The sequence below is a fragment of the Abrus precatorius genome, unplaced genomic scaffold (genome assembly GCF_003935025.1).
Source record: "Abrus precatorius isolate BTA unplaced genomic scaffold, Abrus_2018 Scaffold10, whole genome shotgun sequence".
NCBI classification, from domain to species: Eukaryota; Viridiplantae; Streptophyta; class Magnoliopsida; order Fabales; family Fabaceae; genus Abrus; species Abrus precatorius.
The window spans coordinates 31671362-31686514 of NW_020874292.1; the positions used below are offsets into that span (position 1 = coordinate 31671362).

Here is a 15153-nt window from a genome sequence, read left to right on the forward strand (position 1 = left end):
ACCCACTTTAATTTTTTTCCTTATCAAGTCACCAATTTTAAAAATAAATTTTATTCAAAAAATAAAAAAAGAATAATTTAAACTTAACTGCAAAAAATATATTTTTTTAGTTAATTTATTTTTTATATTACATTCAAACTAAAGTACTGTATATTATTTTTATGTTTTATTAAATTAAAATTCATGTAAAATAAATAAATAAAATATAAAAAAATCATATAAAAATCCATAAAAAATTGATTTAAACTTAACTGCAAAAAAACTACTTTTAGTTATTTAATTTTAATATTATATTCAAACTGTAAAACCATCATTTTGAGAAACAGTAACTCACAGATTACATGCAGACAAAAGAAAATTAGAATTTATTATTTAGCACAAGCTCAAATCATTTTAGCGAATCAGGCGTTTACTTGGTCTAAATAAAGAACTACAAATGTAGGCAGAATACACTACGTCAGACCAGAGAGGGAACTGCAGTATTATAAATAAGGGTATTGGTAAAAATGCTAGGGCAGAAATGAAGTTAGGAACCCACTTCAAACCATGGTAATATGTTATGAAGAAAGCACTGCTAAATGCTACCATCATGCTGATTATTGAGACAAATAATGCTACTAATCCAGATATCAACTTCAAGGGCAGTGATTTGAGAAAGTCATCCTCAGCATATCTTGAGATGAGGATGGACAAGAAAACTAGGATTGAGGTTGAAGATGAGATCAATGCCAAGGCGTCTGATAATGCAAATATCAAGAATGATGGTTTCTCCAAATAATTGGGTGATCCTGAATCGTCATTGCTACCACCTGGGATGCTGAAGGCAGCAGAAAACACACCAGTAGCAATAAGAGTTGAAACAACCATGCAAGAGTTTGCTGTTCTCTTCATCCAAGACTCCCCCTTTTTAAGCAATTCTTCATGTTCCTTGGTGAAGAGTGGTTCAGCAGCAATGCCTTCTAAATTTTTTATCTCTATCAATGATGGTAGCATTATTCTTTTTACCTCCTAAAGCATCAAGGGTATATACATAATGTCATGTGTGTATAACTATAAATTAACTTCATGAAATTATGTATGCATAAATTAAGGGGTAAAATAAGTTCATGACTCTCATTACGAGCGAGTTTTGTTAAATTAGAAGTGATAGTTAAACAATTTTGCGATTCTGTAATTTTCAATCAATAGTAAAAAAATATGTTTCTAACAATTTTCTTGTGTAAAAGTAAATAAATTAAAATATGAAAAAGTATAAGCTTAAAGAACATATATGGACTATACCTCAAACCATGACAGCTCAAGCATCATTTGAAGAGCTGCTCCAGATACTATATTAAGTCGATCTGGCGGGGCTAACTTTGCAACGCAGTGCAATAAAGTGTTCTCTTCATCATCCGTAAATGTTAATATGAAATCTTTGATTGGTCCTATTTCATGTATCAAACTGAAGATGCTAGCATGACGATACAAAGCAGCAACGTGAATTATACTTTGACCCATGGTATTCAATTCCCATATCAAATCAGGATAAGTGCTCATAACCACGGATAGAAACTCGAAATTTCCAACTTCAGCAGCAATAAATGTTACTTGAGAAGGTTCTCTTAAGACTTCCATCATCTCTGAATCATCCAGGGTAAGAAATATATCCCACATGTGTTTTATAAGTTTGAGGGCTGGTGGGTCCTTCATGCCTAGGCCACACAATATGACAAGTTAGTCATCTAATGAAAAAAGTAATGACTGTCAAAAACGATTCATCGAGGAAAAACAAAATACAATACACTACATTGAAAAATATATCCCTGCAATATTTTCATTATTCAATGATATATGGAATATAAATATAAATTGGAGATTATTGAACATCTTTGTCTTTTCAATATAAACCCAAATCTTAAAATTGTAGTGTTTACATGGTTAACATAATAATATTTAAAACATGTGATATTATTAATTAAATACAATTAAATAGTAGTGCTAATTTCTTTTTCAAAGTAAAAAGGTGGATAAAATAAAATAATGTGTAAATACCTTATAAACATAATGAAAAATGCTACTTGAACACTTCCTCAAGTATATACACGCAACAAAGATAAGAAGAGATGAATAATATATATATATATATATACTAAGCAATATAATGTGACAAAAAGAGTGAGAGAGACGAAAGATACTAAATAAGTGTTAATCTTATGTTAAAGTATTTTTATGCATTTCAAATTATAATTCAATAGCAAAAAGTTAACTCAGTTTAATAGATATCATAAACTAGTAAGAGTTAAAAAATTGAAGAGTTGACTTGAGGGTTGATGACCTTGATTTAGAGTGTAGATTTGAGAGCCGTTAAGATAACAAATATTTAAATAATATAACTACCAGCACAAATACATACCAAAAGCCAATATTTTCTTAATAGAAGTGATTATATGCTCTTACAGAAATGCAGGAGGTGTTTCCGATATCGTTGGCTTTGGCAACCACAAACTGAAGGCTTTCGAGCCAAGACATGCAAACCTGTCTCATAGTTATCACCCCTAGCAAAAGCTATTGACTCCTTCTGATTTAGCATTTCCAAGGCTAGATCTACAAGATGATCCAAATGAAGTTGATTACAAAATCTGATGACAGCATGCATCATTAATGAGGATACTTGTATATCTCCATGTTGGATTCTTCCCAAATTTCACTTAATTCAGTGTGGTCGTTGTTATATTTTTGTGATTCAAATGTTTAAAGAATTAAAATGTAGTCTTTCAAGAGTCGTTAATCAAACAATAAACTATTTGGCACTTTCATCATCATCTAGGAGGTTAAGTAATAAAATGGAGGGGAATGAAATTTATTTTCATTATTTAAATTTGTTAAATTAAAATGGAACAGAATGATATATAAAGAAATTGAAATAATTATATTTCATAAAAAATTTCAATTTTTATTCCCTCTCAATTTAAGTAGTTTCCATTTTATCATAATACCTTCAAATAATAGAGTGATAATTTATTCCATTCTATTATACTTTATTTTATTACTTTTGTTCTATTTCACTCTACTTAGTATGGAATATCTAAGCATAACCTCAAAGTCCTCCAAATTGTGAGAATTTTGAAATTTCTAAAAATTTATAAGATGTTAGGTATGCAACATGCTTACCGTATAGTCCAGAGTTTATACAAATGAGAAAGACTGCAGCCCAATCATCATCTTCTAGTATTTGTTTAGATTCATCAAACAGATACTTTGCCATTTCACTCCTTCCTTGCAACGCAGCCAAGTGAAGAGGAGTAACTCCTTCTCCACCCCTAATTCTTGGCAATGATTCATTCTTTTTGCGCATTATCTCAGCAATGTGCACATTCCCAACTGCAGCAGCAAAGCAGAAAGCAGTGTTTCCCTTGTCATCTTGTAATTCCAAATCATCACTTTGCATTAGTTTTACAAGCTCCTCAACAAAGTGAACATGGTTTGCTCCTACTGCAACATGGAGCACGGTGGCCCACCCCTTTGTTATGGCACTGTTCAGAAGTGTAGGATCTTCGTCTAATATTTTCTTAGCTTCTTTCCAATCACCTTTCAGTGCTGCTTTGTGAAGGGGAACACATTTGGTGAGGTATCTATGTCTGGCTTCTTCTGCAACAAGTCAATTGAAGTGCATCATATTGGGGTCTATCATTTGATTCAATCCTACCCTATTTCTATATAAATGAATTTTGGAGTGAATAATGCGGTTGATAAAACCACATAAGGGAGGGAATTAGCAGTAGTACTAGTATTCAAATTAACCATCGATCTGATGCATGAAAAAGTATTTACTACTCAATGCCATATGTATTTCTTCTATTAAAATCATGATGCTTAGCGCATATGGTTTATCTATTCCCTATTTGAGATTTTTTTTTTTTGATAAAAAATATGAGGAAATTCTAAAATAAGATTAGTAACTATCACAGGTATAATAGGAATATGGAAAAGTTGCCGAACATCCTTGACTTCACAAAGTAATGATTCTTTCAAGTTTTAAGAGAGACAATTGAGCTATGTATAAGTTCGCAACTTGAAGATGTCTATTAACCATTAAGTATCTCCTATTGTCTAGTTTTGATGAATCCAAGCTAATCCATCCAAGTTTAACAACATAATTCACAACAAAGTTAATGGAGCCACAGAAATTTGACCTATATTATTTTGCAACTTCAATTTGCTAGTTAAATTTATGAGTGTCAAAACCCAAAATTAAAAACAGAAAAAAGCATAACACGGGTACCTCTAATTATTAACCGCAATTATTTGTAACTAATTCACAAAAGTGAGGTGGGTTTTGTAATGATTTTTATTGGCCAAGTAGTATTGATAGTACTAGTTTGGTAGTTGGCCAGCTGGTCCTACATCTTTTTTTTTTTTTTTAATATTTTGCTTGGTCAATCTCAGATTACGTAGCCACAGAAAAAAAAATCCACATCTTATGAAAAGATAATTGGTAGCACTTTAAGAAGGAATAGAGAGCTTACGAGTGGACACTAGATGAAGGAGAGGCCTCCTAAACTGAGCTGAAGCAGCCCTCTGATACTGTCTTTGGAAAGATGTTGAGTCTGCTACGGCCATTTCTCTGTAAACATACCATACAAAATTACATCTTTTCAGTAATTAGTTGATTACTTGAATTTGCTTCACACCACAATCTTCTTATTTTATGATCTATTGGTGTTTTACAATACAAACTACTTTTTATTTTTAGAGCTTACGTAACATCAGAGGGAAAAGTGTATTGAGTGCCTACAAAATATAGCCCAATAATAATTAAAAAGTGATAATTTCATTAAAAGCGAACATTTGTATTTTTGAAGCCGTTAACATGTATACAACATGAGTAATTAAGTAATTTATGTTTAAATGTTTGAAAATATTTTAAATAGTCTTTATATAAAAAAAGGGTAATACTATTTTATACCTAGTGTAGGCGTATATGCCAGACACCCTATACAATTATAGTATAATTTTTTTTAATTTGTGTAAAATATTTGGTATAAACACACATATTAAGTATTAAAATAACATTACTCTAAAAAAAAAAAATTAAACAAACATAGGCTCAACCCATGTACAAACATAGGCTTCTATTAAGGCGAAGTCTTACAGACTAAAAGTATTTGTTCTTTTAATACCGATTTTGCAGGTTGTATAACCCATTCTTTTGAGAAGCGTATTCAATATATGTCAAAAGTGATTCTATAATTTAATTTTTAAACAATATAAAATCACTTTTTTTAAAAATAAAATTTGAAAGTGATATAATAATGATTTCTAAAATTTAATTTCTGAAAACATTAAATAGATTTTCAAAAATTAAATAATAAAAATAAAAAAGTGAAGCAATATAAGTAGCAAAATAAAGTTATACATAAAGCAATTTCCTAAAGTCAAATAGTTAGTGAGGGTTTGGACCAAAAGTTCAAAACTATGTTAGGTCGCAGCCAGATTTACCAAGAGAAAATATATTTTTATAATAAAGTTATATAATAATTCAAACAATACTTTTTTATTATTTATATTCATTATCTCTTTCTGACCTTTTCTTATAGTAAAAAATAGTTATATGTGTATGTGTAAGAATATAATATTTGATTAGGTAAATGTTGAGATTCCTAGTGCTGTAAAATTAAAATTTATAGATACAATTGTACTTACACTTACACGCTTGTCATTTCAAATCCGTAATTTTTATTGTCGAACTACTGTTCTTCTGCACGCCTCCGACAATGTTGTCTCCCTCTCAGATCAGTCTACCTAATATGTCGCAATCATTATTTACTGTTTCAAACAAATCTAACCGTTCATTTTTGCAAGGATCAAAATTTCAGCCAAGATTTAGCAGAAAAAAACATAATTTTAATCCTTTATAAAAAATTAAAACCACATCTTTTTTATATTTCTAAGAATTAAAATTTCACGTTAATAATATAAGTTTGCTTTTATGACATGTTCCCTTTTAACATAAAACTTTATTATATATACATAATTAAAGATATTTTTTACATTAATTAAATTTAAAATTTTTTATACTCAATTTAAGTCTTTTATTTATTTTATATTTATTCAATTAAATAATAAATTATATTATTAAATATAAATTAAATAATAAATTTAAATTAAATATAATAATTTTTAAACTTATATAAGATCATATTTTTATATATATTAGTGTAAAAATTTAAATTTTTACACTTAATTTTAATTTTTTATTTAATTTATATTTAATTATTAATAAAATAATAAATTAAAACTTATTAAATCTAAGTTTAATAAAAAAAATCGAATATAAAATTTTTTAGAATTAAGATAACCTGCATGTATATTAATTAAACGAAATAACAATATTACTGTACAGTTACCCAAGAACAACGGATAAGGAGATGCAGCAATGGCTAGTTAAGTGGCCTTCACCAGTTATGATTTTCCTTTTCCTCGGTACTTTCTTCTGCTATCTTAAATATACAAATTTTCTTCCTAAAGTAGTTGAAAATTATCGTCTCTCTCTCCATGCCTGAAAGCTCAAGATATTTTAAGAGATGAATAGATACCCACAGCAAAGCAAAATCTTTCAAAAACAGAGAAAATATTAGATCGACGGAAAAAGGTTTTAATTAAAAGGAAAATACTAATCTGATTCATCCTTGAAGCTCACTCTAAGTAAATATGAAGAAAAGAAAACATAATATAGAAAGAAGAGAGCTATTGGATCCATCTGCAGGAACATAAAAGGGGAAAGAGAAATAAGATTTGAATACCTGAATCAGAAAAGTTCAGAAGATTTCCATTTCCTCTTAGCTCTGCGTCGTGATTGGTTTTGCTTCCAAATTGCGAAATTCATGCGGACAGAGACACAACCGTAGTGAAAATCCTGTGCTTCGTCAAGAATAGTCCAAGTGAAAACAGGTGAATGCATAAACCGAAGACCCTCTTTAGGCTTTTTCTCAAGTCAATGATAAGGAAATTGATTGTTACTACGTCTCTGAAATAATTATTGGGTACCAAAGAATACAAAAAAGATTAAGTTGAGTTGTACCAATCACTGACCAATGGTACCTACGAACTACAATTTATTATTTAAGATGTACTATCACCACGAATTTTTAATCAATCAGCATTTTGAATCCTAACTTCATAAAATAAATGGTTAAATTATTTCATTAAACTAATGAGAATTAAAAATTAATTTCATTTGGAATTTATCTTTATAAAACATTATTTATCTGTAAATTACTTAATTACCTGCATTTGTTTTTAAAGGTTCAGAAACCGTACCTACAAATAGCTAAAACCTGCAAATTAGTGCTCTATTAAAAATTAGTATTTCGTAAGTTGTTTATTGGACTTGCACTACCTATAATTCTAAAAACAGGGTTGGTGAGAAAACTTGAATCCAAAAAGCAGTCATGCATGTCCCATTCATCTAATTTTTTGTGTTTTATATAATTTTAAAAATTAGAACATTTTAAAAAATTCAAAGTAACTAATTTTCACAATTATCCCTAGCTTGTTTTAAAAAATAGAAACAGTTTTAAGGAAACCACTTAATCTAATATATTAATTATACAATTTTATTAAAAGAAATATTACAATGTAGTAACTAAAAAAACTAGTACTTAAATTACATTATTATCTACTTTAACGTTAAATATTACAGTTTTTTTTTTCTCTTTTAAAAAATTATACATATCATATTATAGTTCATCTTAATATAAACGAATATAGTTAAAATATTAAGCAATTAAAAATAAGCCTTTTAGCAACATCGTTCTTCTTTCTACAACTTTTAGTTTGTTCAATAATAAAAATAAGATGAAATGGAAGGTTTTGAACTTTCCAAATATCAATTTAAAAGTTTTACTCAATTTTATTTTAAATTCTGAAGTCCTAAATTAGATAATGAAATTTAAAAATTGGTAATTGATAATGTTGAGAGTCCCAATTTTTTTTAAAAAAGAACTCTCTAAAGAACTTATTTAGAAGAAAGGGACATTTAAAATGAGCATCTATTAAAAAAATATTATTATTTATTCAAAACAAAATATAAAATTAGACTTTTAAATATTACGGTATTACCATGTTAATCTTAAAAAAAAAGTGTTTGATTGATTTTTCAAAATTTAAAATGTTAAAGTGTTTAGTTGTATTAAAAATGTAAAATTAAAATATTAAAATGATGATCTTAATATATAGTAAAATATTAGTTTAATAAAAAAAACTAGTCTAGTAAATATATTTTTCATTATACATACAGAAAAAAATACCTCATTGAAGAGTTTAAATTTAAATATGCCTCAGAAGAAATAGTATATAATAATTATTATATGATGGTTACTTTTAATTTGAGCAAGGAAAGCATATATTCTCTACTGACGTAGAATTGAAGTTAAAAAAAGGGTCAAAATGCTTATTTTTAGCTACTATCCATGTCTTCCCTATCCTGTTAACATTTCCGGCTTAAAAGGTCAAACAATGGATAGAAAGCTATTGGGTAGTCTTTGTTCGACACTATGATTATTTATTTTAATAAATTAAAGTATTTTGAATTTATTTTTTGCTAAAATATATATTAATATTTTTAAAATAATAAATAATTTTATATTTTTATCAAGTAAATAATTTAATATTATGATCTTACTTAATGTATTTTTAAAATGACTCTAATTAAATATTAATATTCAAATAATATAATAAATTGAGAATAGAGTGTAAATAAATCAATGATTAAATTTCACATATCATGAATATAAAATATTAAATTTTTAATAAAATGTAAGATTCATGTATATAATTCTTGTATTATCTTATGTGATATCAATAATATGCATATAAATTTTTATATAATTTGAATATTTATAGGCATATAATCTAATTTTTAATTTTTTTATATTTTAAAAATATATTACATGTTAAATTAAAATAATTCAATAAAATATTTATTTATTTATTTTTTGTATAAAATTTTGCAAAGTTGATTTATTAGATAAGAATCTTCAAATTAATAATCTGATTAATTAATCTCATATTTTATAAAAATCATTAAGTATTGTAAATTTATAAAATTAACATCTAATGTCAATAAGTTTTAAGTCTTTATTAAAAAATCAGTCATCCAAATTTTGAAGAACTTAAATATGACAAGAATATAAAATTTACATAAATAAAAAAATTATTAAGAGTGTTAAAGAATTTTTTTTTTAAGGGGATAAAATTGTTTCTACAACTTGTGGCAAGTTATTTGCATCGTTAACTGATATCATATTCTTTAATTCATTAGAAATAAGTATTTCTCTTAACTTGATAAACTCTATTATTTTTAATATAACATATTCTTACTATAGATATAGTTATAAAAAATAAAAACTACTTTAAAAAAATTAGTAATAGAGGTACGGACGTGGCAACCGACATACCCATTTTAAGATATCAAATTCATGCATGTTTTTTTATCTCTATTTTTTATCATATGATGTAAGATGAGTGGTGACGTTAAACAAAATCGTCACAAAGTTATTCATCAGTCAAGAATGGTAGGCTCCAAACACTATGTTGTTTCACTCATGCCGTGGGCCATTTTTACTAGAGTTATTATATATAAGAGTGTAATCAGTTTATATTTTAATAGAAATTTGTGGATATTAATGATAAAATGTTGGTCTAAAAAATAGTTAATGTGCTAGAATAATATTTTTAAAAAATTATAAAATTAATTTTGTGTGCATGATTTAGAAAACTCAGTTATAAGAATCATTTTGATTTAGAGCTTAATCGATTATTTATTACAATTGGCTCTTTCGAAAGGAAAATATTATCATTATCGTTTGACGGGTCTCGATCTTTGTAGAAATCAAGTGATAATCGACAACAAAATTGATTCCACACTTTCTAACGAAAAAGCAAACGATGGCTTATGGTAGGGTTCAGTGGGCAAATAATGATTGGCGCAAGTAATGTGCTGCGAAACTTCGTCAAGGCGTAGTAGGGGCCTGAGGGGCACTGCAACTAGCATTTGTTTTTTGTGTTTCTAGTTTAAGCCCTTAAGGTGGATAAATAGTATAGCAGATGCAAATTTTATATGACAAGATAAAACTTCCACCAACCCATCCACTGAGTACCTCAATACTAAATTAACAAACAATTTAGAGTTAAATATGTTCATCTGTCGTTCAAAAAGGCTGTAGTTTGATGGATCTCCTTTTTTTATTTAATCCTAAAATCTTGCAAAAATTAATGGCGAATGTGATTTTTATAATTGTGCATAGACACTTAATTGATTTTATTTTAAAAACCTTAGTCAAGTATTATCTCAAGGGCACCAATAAAAATAAGATTTAATTTTTATATTATTGAGAAGCATAATATGATAATATTAAAGAAAAAATATTTTTTTAATAAATTTGACTAATAAGTCCTATAACCAATTGTGGTGAATCCTTATTTAATAAAATCATATATTTTTTATCTTCAACATAATTATATCATGTTACTTAACATAAATGTATTCAAATTCTAAAATATTATTTAATATACCCTATTAATTATTTTTTCAAAATTAATACTTAATAAATTATACATTTTTAATTTAATAAGTAATTTTATTTTCATTTCCTTAATTAGCATTTAAAAAATTATCGTTAACATTGGGTTTGGATGGTTCAAGATTGCAGAGACCCAATCCACACACTTCCTAACACTTGAACAATTTTATCTTCTTTTTTCATTAAAACATGACACTATTCTACTCCCAAAAAAGCTTCGAAGAAGCAAGTTACGCTTCTATACCAATTAATCGATCATGGAGTAGTTCTTTTTATCGACTCATGAAGGCATGCTCAGTTATCAAACTTTCACACTTTCTTGTCAGGTGAAAAATTCAAGTTCACATCTTTTATGGAAATTAAACAAGTGGGGTCATGAATTTATAATGTACATCGAGTGTGAGCTTGTATGGATAACAGCAGTACAGGCCTACAACGTTGTACCCCCACCATCAGACATTAGAGATGCAGCAGCTGCAGCAGCAGTAGGAACAACACCAGTTGAAATGCCTGGTTTGGACAGGTGGAGAAGCCTGAGAAATTCACACCAAAGAATTGCATGGGTCAACGATCTATGCGAAGGACAATAATGAAAGCATGATATTCTTCTGCAAATTCAAATAGGGATTGCTAGTCCATCCGAATTATTAACTGGTAACTAATTCTAATATGATGGTAAGACCTTTGACAATCATGACTGAGCAATATAAAACAAACATAAGAAAGTTTATAAATCTAAGACCCATTGGCCGAATACAGATAAAATAAACAATATGGCCTGTAGGTGAGTAAAAGATTTGAATCAAGTACAGAAAAATGTATAATTGAGAAAACAGTAAACGATTCCTTACGGTGCAAGGTATTCACAAAAGGATGACACAGCAGCAGCAACTTCAGTATAGGTTTCAGCTGCTGCAGGCGCTGTTACTTCAACCATCTGTATACCAGGTGTTACTGGCACAGCCTCGTCAGTTGCATGCAGCTTTAGCATTTTATTGATTGATGAAACCGTTACAGTGATTTGTGCACCCCTGTAGAAATGGAAGGAAAATCCCACCCTCAGCAGCTCATGGTCTAATTTGTACCCCAGTGTACAAAACATACGAAGTGCATTCTTGCTCGTTTTGCTTTCCACCATTGACCTAACCAGAACTGAAATTTGCTCGGCACCAGCACCCCTCATTGCACCACCTACATGCCTAACAGTCCTGAACAAGTCATCAAGCACATGTTAAATGTGTACATGGTTATGCAAAAAGGTTCAAACAAGTTATTGACAGTTAAGTTGTATGGTTACCATGATGGTTCAGCTTGCTCTAGATCACACAAGAGTCGTACTTCTGAGGCTACAGTGCCTAGAAACAAAAGCCATAAAATCATGATTAATTGGTATACTCAAGAAAACTGGACATATACACAATTATTCTATAACCAGACAAAAATGTTGAGAGAATCGTTACAAATTTCATCCATCTGGGAACATACAATGCAGAATAAAGGGGCATCTTGGACGTGCATAAATTTCATCCAAGTTGAAGAACAGAAAGTGCAAAGCAAGACCATAACATGTAAAACTGTGAAAGGCAATACGAAAATACATCATGGGTCAAAAGAGGAGCATAAAGCATGCCATTTAGATGCCAGTCAACAGCAGATACTTAAGGATGTGCTTAATGCACATTGACGAAACAGCACAGTACAAGAAGCCAATTGACATCAAAACATTTTGTTTTGTCTGCTGTTTGGTGGTCAACACATAAGCAGTTGAGGAAATGGAGTAAGGGTTTGCACTGGGGATAGAACCAGTTGGGCTTGCTGGCTGTTCTCCATTGGCATTTATGAGGTTTAGCCAAATTGATGGATATTTATAATTTTTTGGTGCTGTGCATGGACAAGAACTTGTATCCTATTTTTTTAAAGTAAAAAGCACATCTTTTGTGAAGACACACTCTAACATACTATTTCTAACATACTCTTAGTCATTAGCTAAAATTTATTAAAAACAAAAAAATGTGGTCTCACTCTTAATTTAATAATTCCTACTTATACTTCTGTAATTTACAATAAATTTTAGTCAATGATTACAAGTGTGTCAAAGAGTGTAATGTTAGCAGTCCTCTTCACATAATCATTTTTAAAGGAAAATATGGATTTTGGTATTGTCTAGTCCTTCAATTTTTTTAAAAATCAAATCCACTCAATAAATAAGTCACTGCAAACTCAGGCTAGCACTTAATGTGCAAAAAGCATTCTGAAAATGTTAACTTGTTTAATCTTACAGAGGCCTGCTGCTAATCATATTTGGTATCTGGACCACTCTTTTTGGAGCCTCCAAATATCCTGGGTATTTCCTCCCAATTGGAAGCAATTTTCCAATCTTGCATTTGGAGGCTCAGGAGAAAGTAAATTTTGGGCAAGGTTCTGGGGTGAAGAGCTCCTTTTCTGCTTTGATGCAGTGAGGTGAAGGATGACACTTGTATGCTGCTGTTATGAAATAGAATTGTTTCTCTCTTTTTTGCCCTGTTCATCTCATGAATATTCTCAGCCTCTAAAGGGATTGCTCTTTAAAGTCTTTGTTGTATTAACATCTGTTTCCCTGGTTCCTAATGTAAGTTGTTTTATGTTTGTTTTCCCCAGGAAAATGATATTCTTTCCCTTTTCCTTAGTAATACAAATACTTTTAAACAACAAAAGAAAAATGGAAATGTTGTTGGCCATAAAATGCTTAATATTGGAATGAAACACTCACCCAGATGTGGAGCACTCTTTAGACATATTTCATGGATCCTCAATCGTTCTCTCTGAACACCACATAGTCCTTGAAGAAGAATCTCAAGGGCCTCAACATGCTGCAGAAGATAACAAAATACCACCTGTCAAGATTTTCTCATACACAGTCTTTACACATGAAGGTTACCTTCTGAAAACAATTGTAATTCTTGTTATCATTTAGTAATTAAATTCGCTTCGTCTATGCACTTAAGCTTTCTTGTTTGAATTTTGTTTGAGAAAGGGGTATAGTCCAGCAGCTGCTCAATCTTGTTCCTTAACTTTAACACCTAGGGCACTTGGGTTACCGGAATCTTAAGCCAGTAGAACTCAAATACTAAATGCAATCAAGTAAGCAACTCGATAGCAACCACGTTAAATATTATCACAGCTACATGAAGCATGTTGAACTACAATAGCAGCAAGTAAAATTTCTGACAGCAGGACACCAACACAATGGCTAAGCGGAATCTAATTAACTCAAGAACTTCTCCTATATACTTCAAAGAAAACGCAATTAAAACTCTGCAGAAAATATAAACCCACCTGTGTCTCTATAATACCCTGAACCACACATTCCATATCGGCTTTGCTCTACAAGACATGTTATGAAAATATTTATGTAATTAAACATTGAAATAAATAAATCGAATATTTATAAGCAAGACTGAGAGTTGAAGGATTGATGTTGTGTGATGCGCACACAGAACAAAAGACACTAACCTGAGGTTGCGATTCAGAGGGTAAAACGGAACGGAGTGATGGACGGAGTTAACAATAGCAGAGGTGAGCTGCGATCTGCGAACAACGTCTTGCGACCAGCTTCTCAGGCGTTAAGGTGCCACGCTCGACGACGGTGCTCGCTTGCGACGATGCTATTGCTATGCTCCACACTCAATCGAGTCTTATTTTAAACGAAAGTGATTTTAGTATATATTCTCTTTTTAATTACGATCTTCCTCTATCTATTTTTTTTTATATTTTAATTTCAATTTTTAATTTTATGATGCATTTTTAGAAGAATTAATTGTTCATATTTTAATTTTAACAATTTTAAATAATTTTTAATATAATAAATATTTATTACTAATAATAAGAATACATTCTTTTATAAAATTATTATTTTTTAAAAATATGTAACATATTTTTAATAATTTAAAAATTATATTAATTTCCTATAGTGCATAAGAAATTTACTAGTTATTTTAAATTATTTATTTTGGAAAATAACTATCTCTTAAACAGTAATGGTTAATTTATGTTTTATTGGGTACATAATATTTCAAATATTATATTTATTTTTAATTTTTTGTAATATATTTTGATTTACAACTATTATTATTATTATGGTAGTATTTATCAATTTATTATAACTATGTACATTTTAAACTATTGCATTAAACTAAACAAATGATATTAAACATGATCGATTTGAGGAAATAATATTTTTAAAACTATAAAATATATATAAAAAATTTAAACATACGATTAAATTAAAATTTTATTTTTATTAACATAGTATGTCAAAATAAAAACTAAATTCAAATTAAGATTATATTAAATTTAAAATTTAGTTTCTCTATTTTTCAATATATATATATATATATATATATATATTTCAATATTTAAAATTTAAATTAAATTAAAATTCGAAAATAAATGATATTTGAGAAGAATGAGAAAATGGAATCTGAGTTTCTAAAGTCATCTAATATGTCGGATTGCTCTTCCTTTGTGCCTCTTCAACACGCAGCCCTCGATGATAAAAACAGAAATCCTCTTCATCCATCAAGTCTTAGAAATCAAGTTCCACTCCTTT

The 15153-nt window shown here is 29.0% G+C and overlaps 2 protein-coding genes across 8 annotated transcripts; both read right to left on the reverse strand.

The window, feature by feature from the left end:
• Window positions 1-287: 287 nt before the first annotated feature.
• LOC113871749 (ankyrin repeat-containing protein NPR4-like) lies at window positions 288-13627 on the reverse strand. 7 transcript variants are annotated; one of them, XM_027508852.1, is made up of 8 exons: window positions 6786-6991; window positions 6390-6541; window positions 5692-5784; window positions 4509-4606; window positions 3154-3630; window positions 2440-2586; window positions 1282-1694; window positions 288-1008 (listed from the first exon to the last, which is right to left on the reverse strand). In XM_027508852.1, the coding sequence occupies exons 3-8, from the start codon at window positions 5700-5702 to the stop codon at window positions 394-396; spliced, it is 1761 nt and encodes a 586-aa protein (XP_027364653.1). In that variant the 5' UTR covers window positions 5703-5784; window positions 6390-6541; window positions 6786-6991; the 3' UTR covers window positions 288-393. The 7 variants fall into 7 exon arrangements, with proteins under 7 accessions (XP_027364653.1, XP_027364671.1, XP_027364656.1 ...); XM_027508870.1 differs by having other exon boundaries at window positions 341-1008; window positions 5686-5784; XM_027508891.1 differs by having other exon boundaries at window positions 352-1008; window positions 3175-3630.
• LOC113871792 (mediator of RNA polymerase II transcription subunit 18) lies at window positions 10727-14234 on the reverse strand. The gene is made up of 6 exons (XM_027508900.1): window positions 14058-14234; window positions 13881-13928; window positions 13315-13414; window positions 11863-11920; window positions 11417-11773; window positions 10727-11098 (listed from the first exon to the last, which is right to left on the reverse strand). The coding sequence occupies exons 2-6, from the start codon at window positions 13914-13916 to the stop codon at window positions 10996-10998; spliced, it is 654 nt and encodes a 217-aa protein (XP_027364701.1). The 5' UTR covers window positions 13917-13928; window positions 14058-14234; the 3' UTR covers window positions 10727-10995.
• Window positions 14235-15153: the final 919 nt, after the last annotated feature.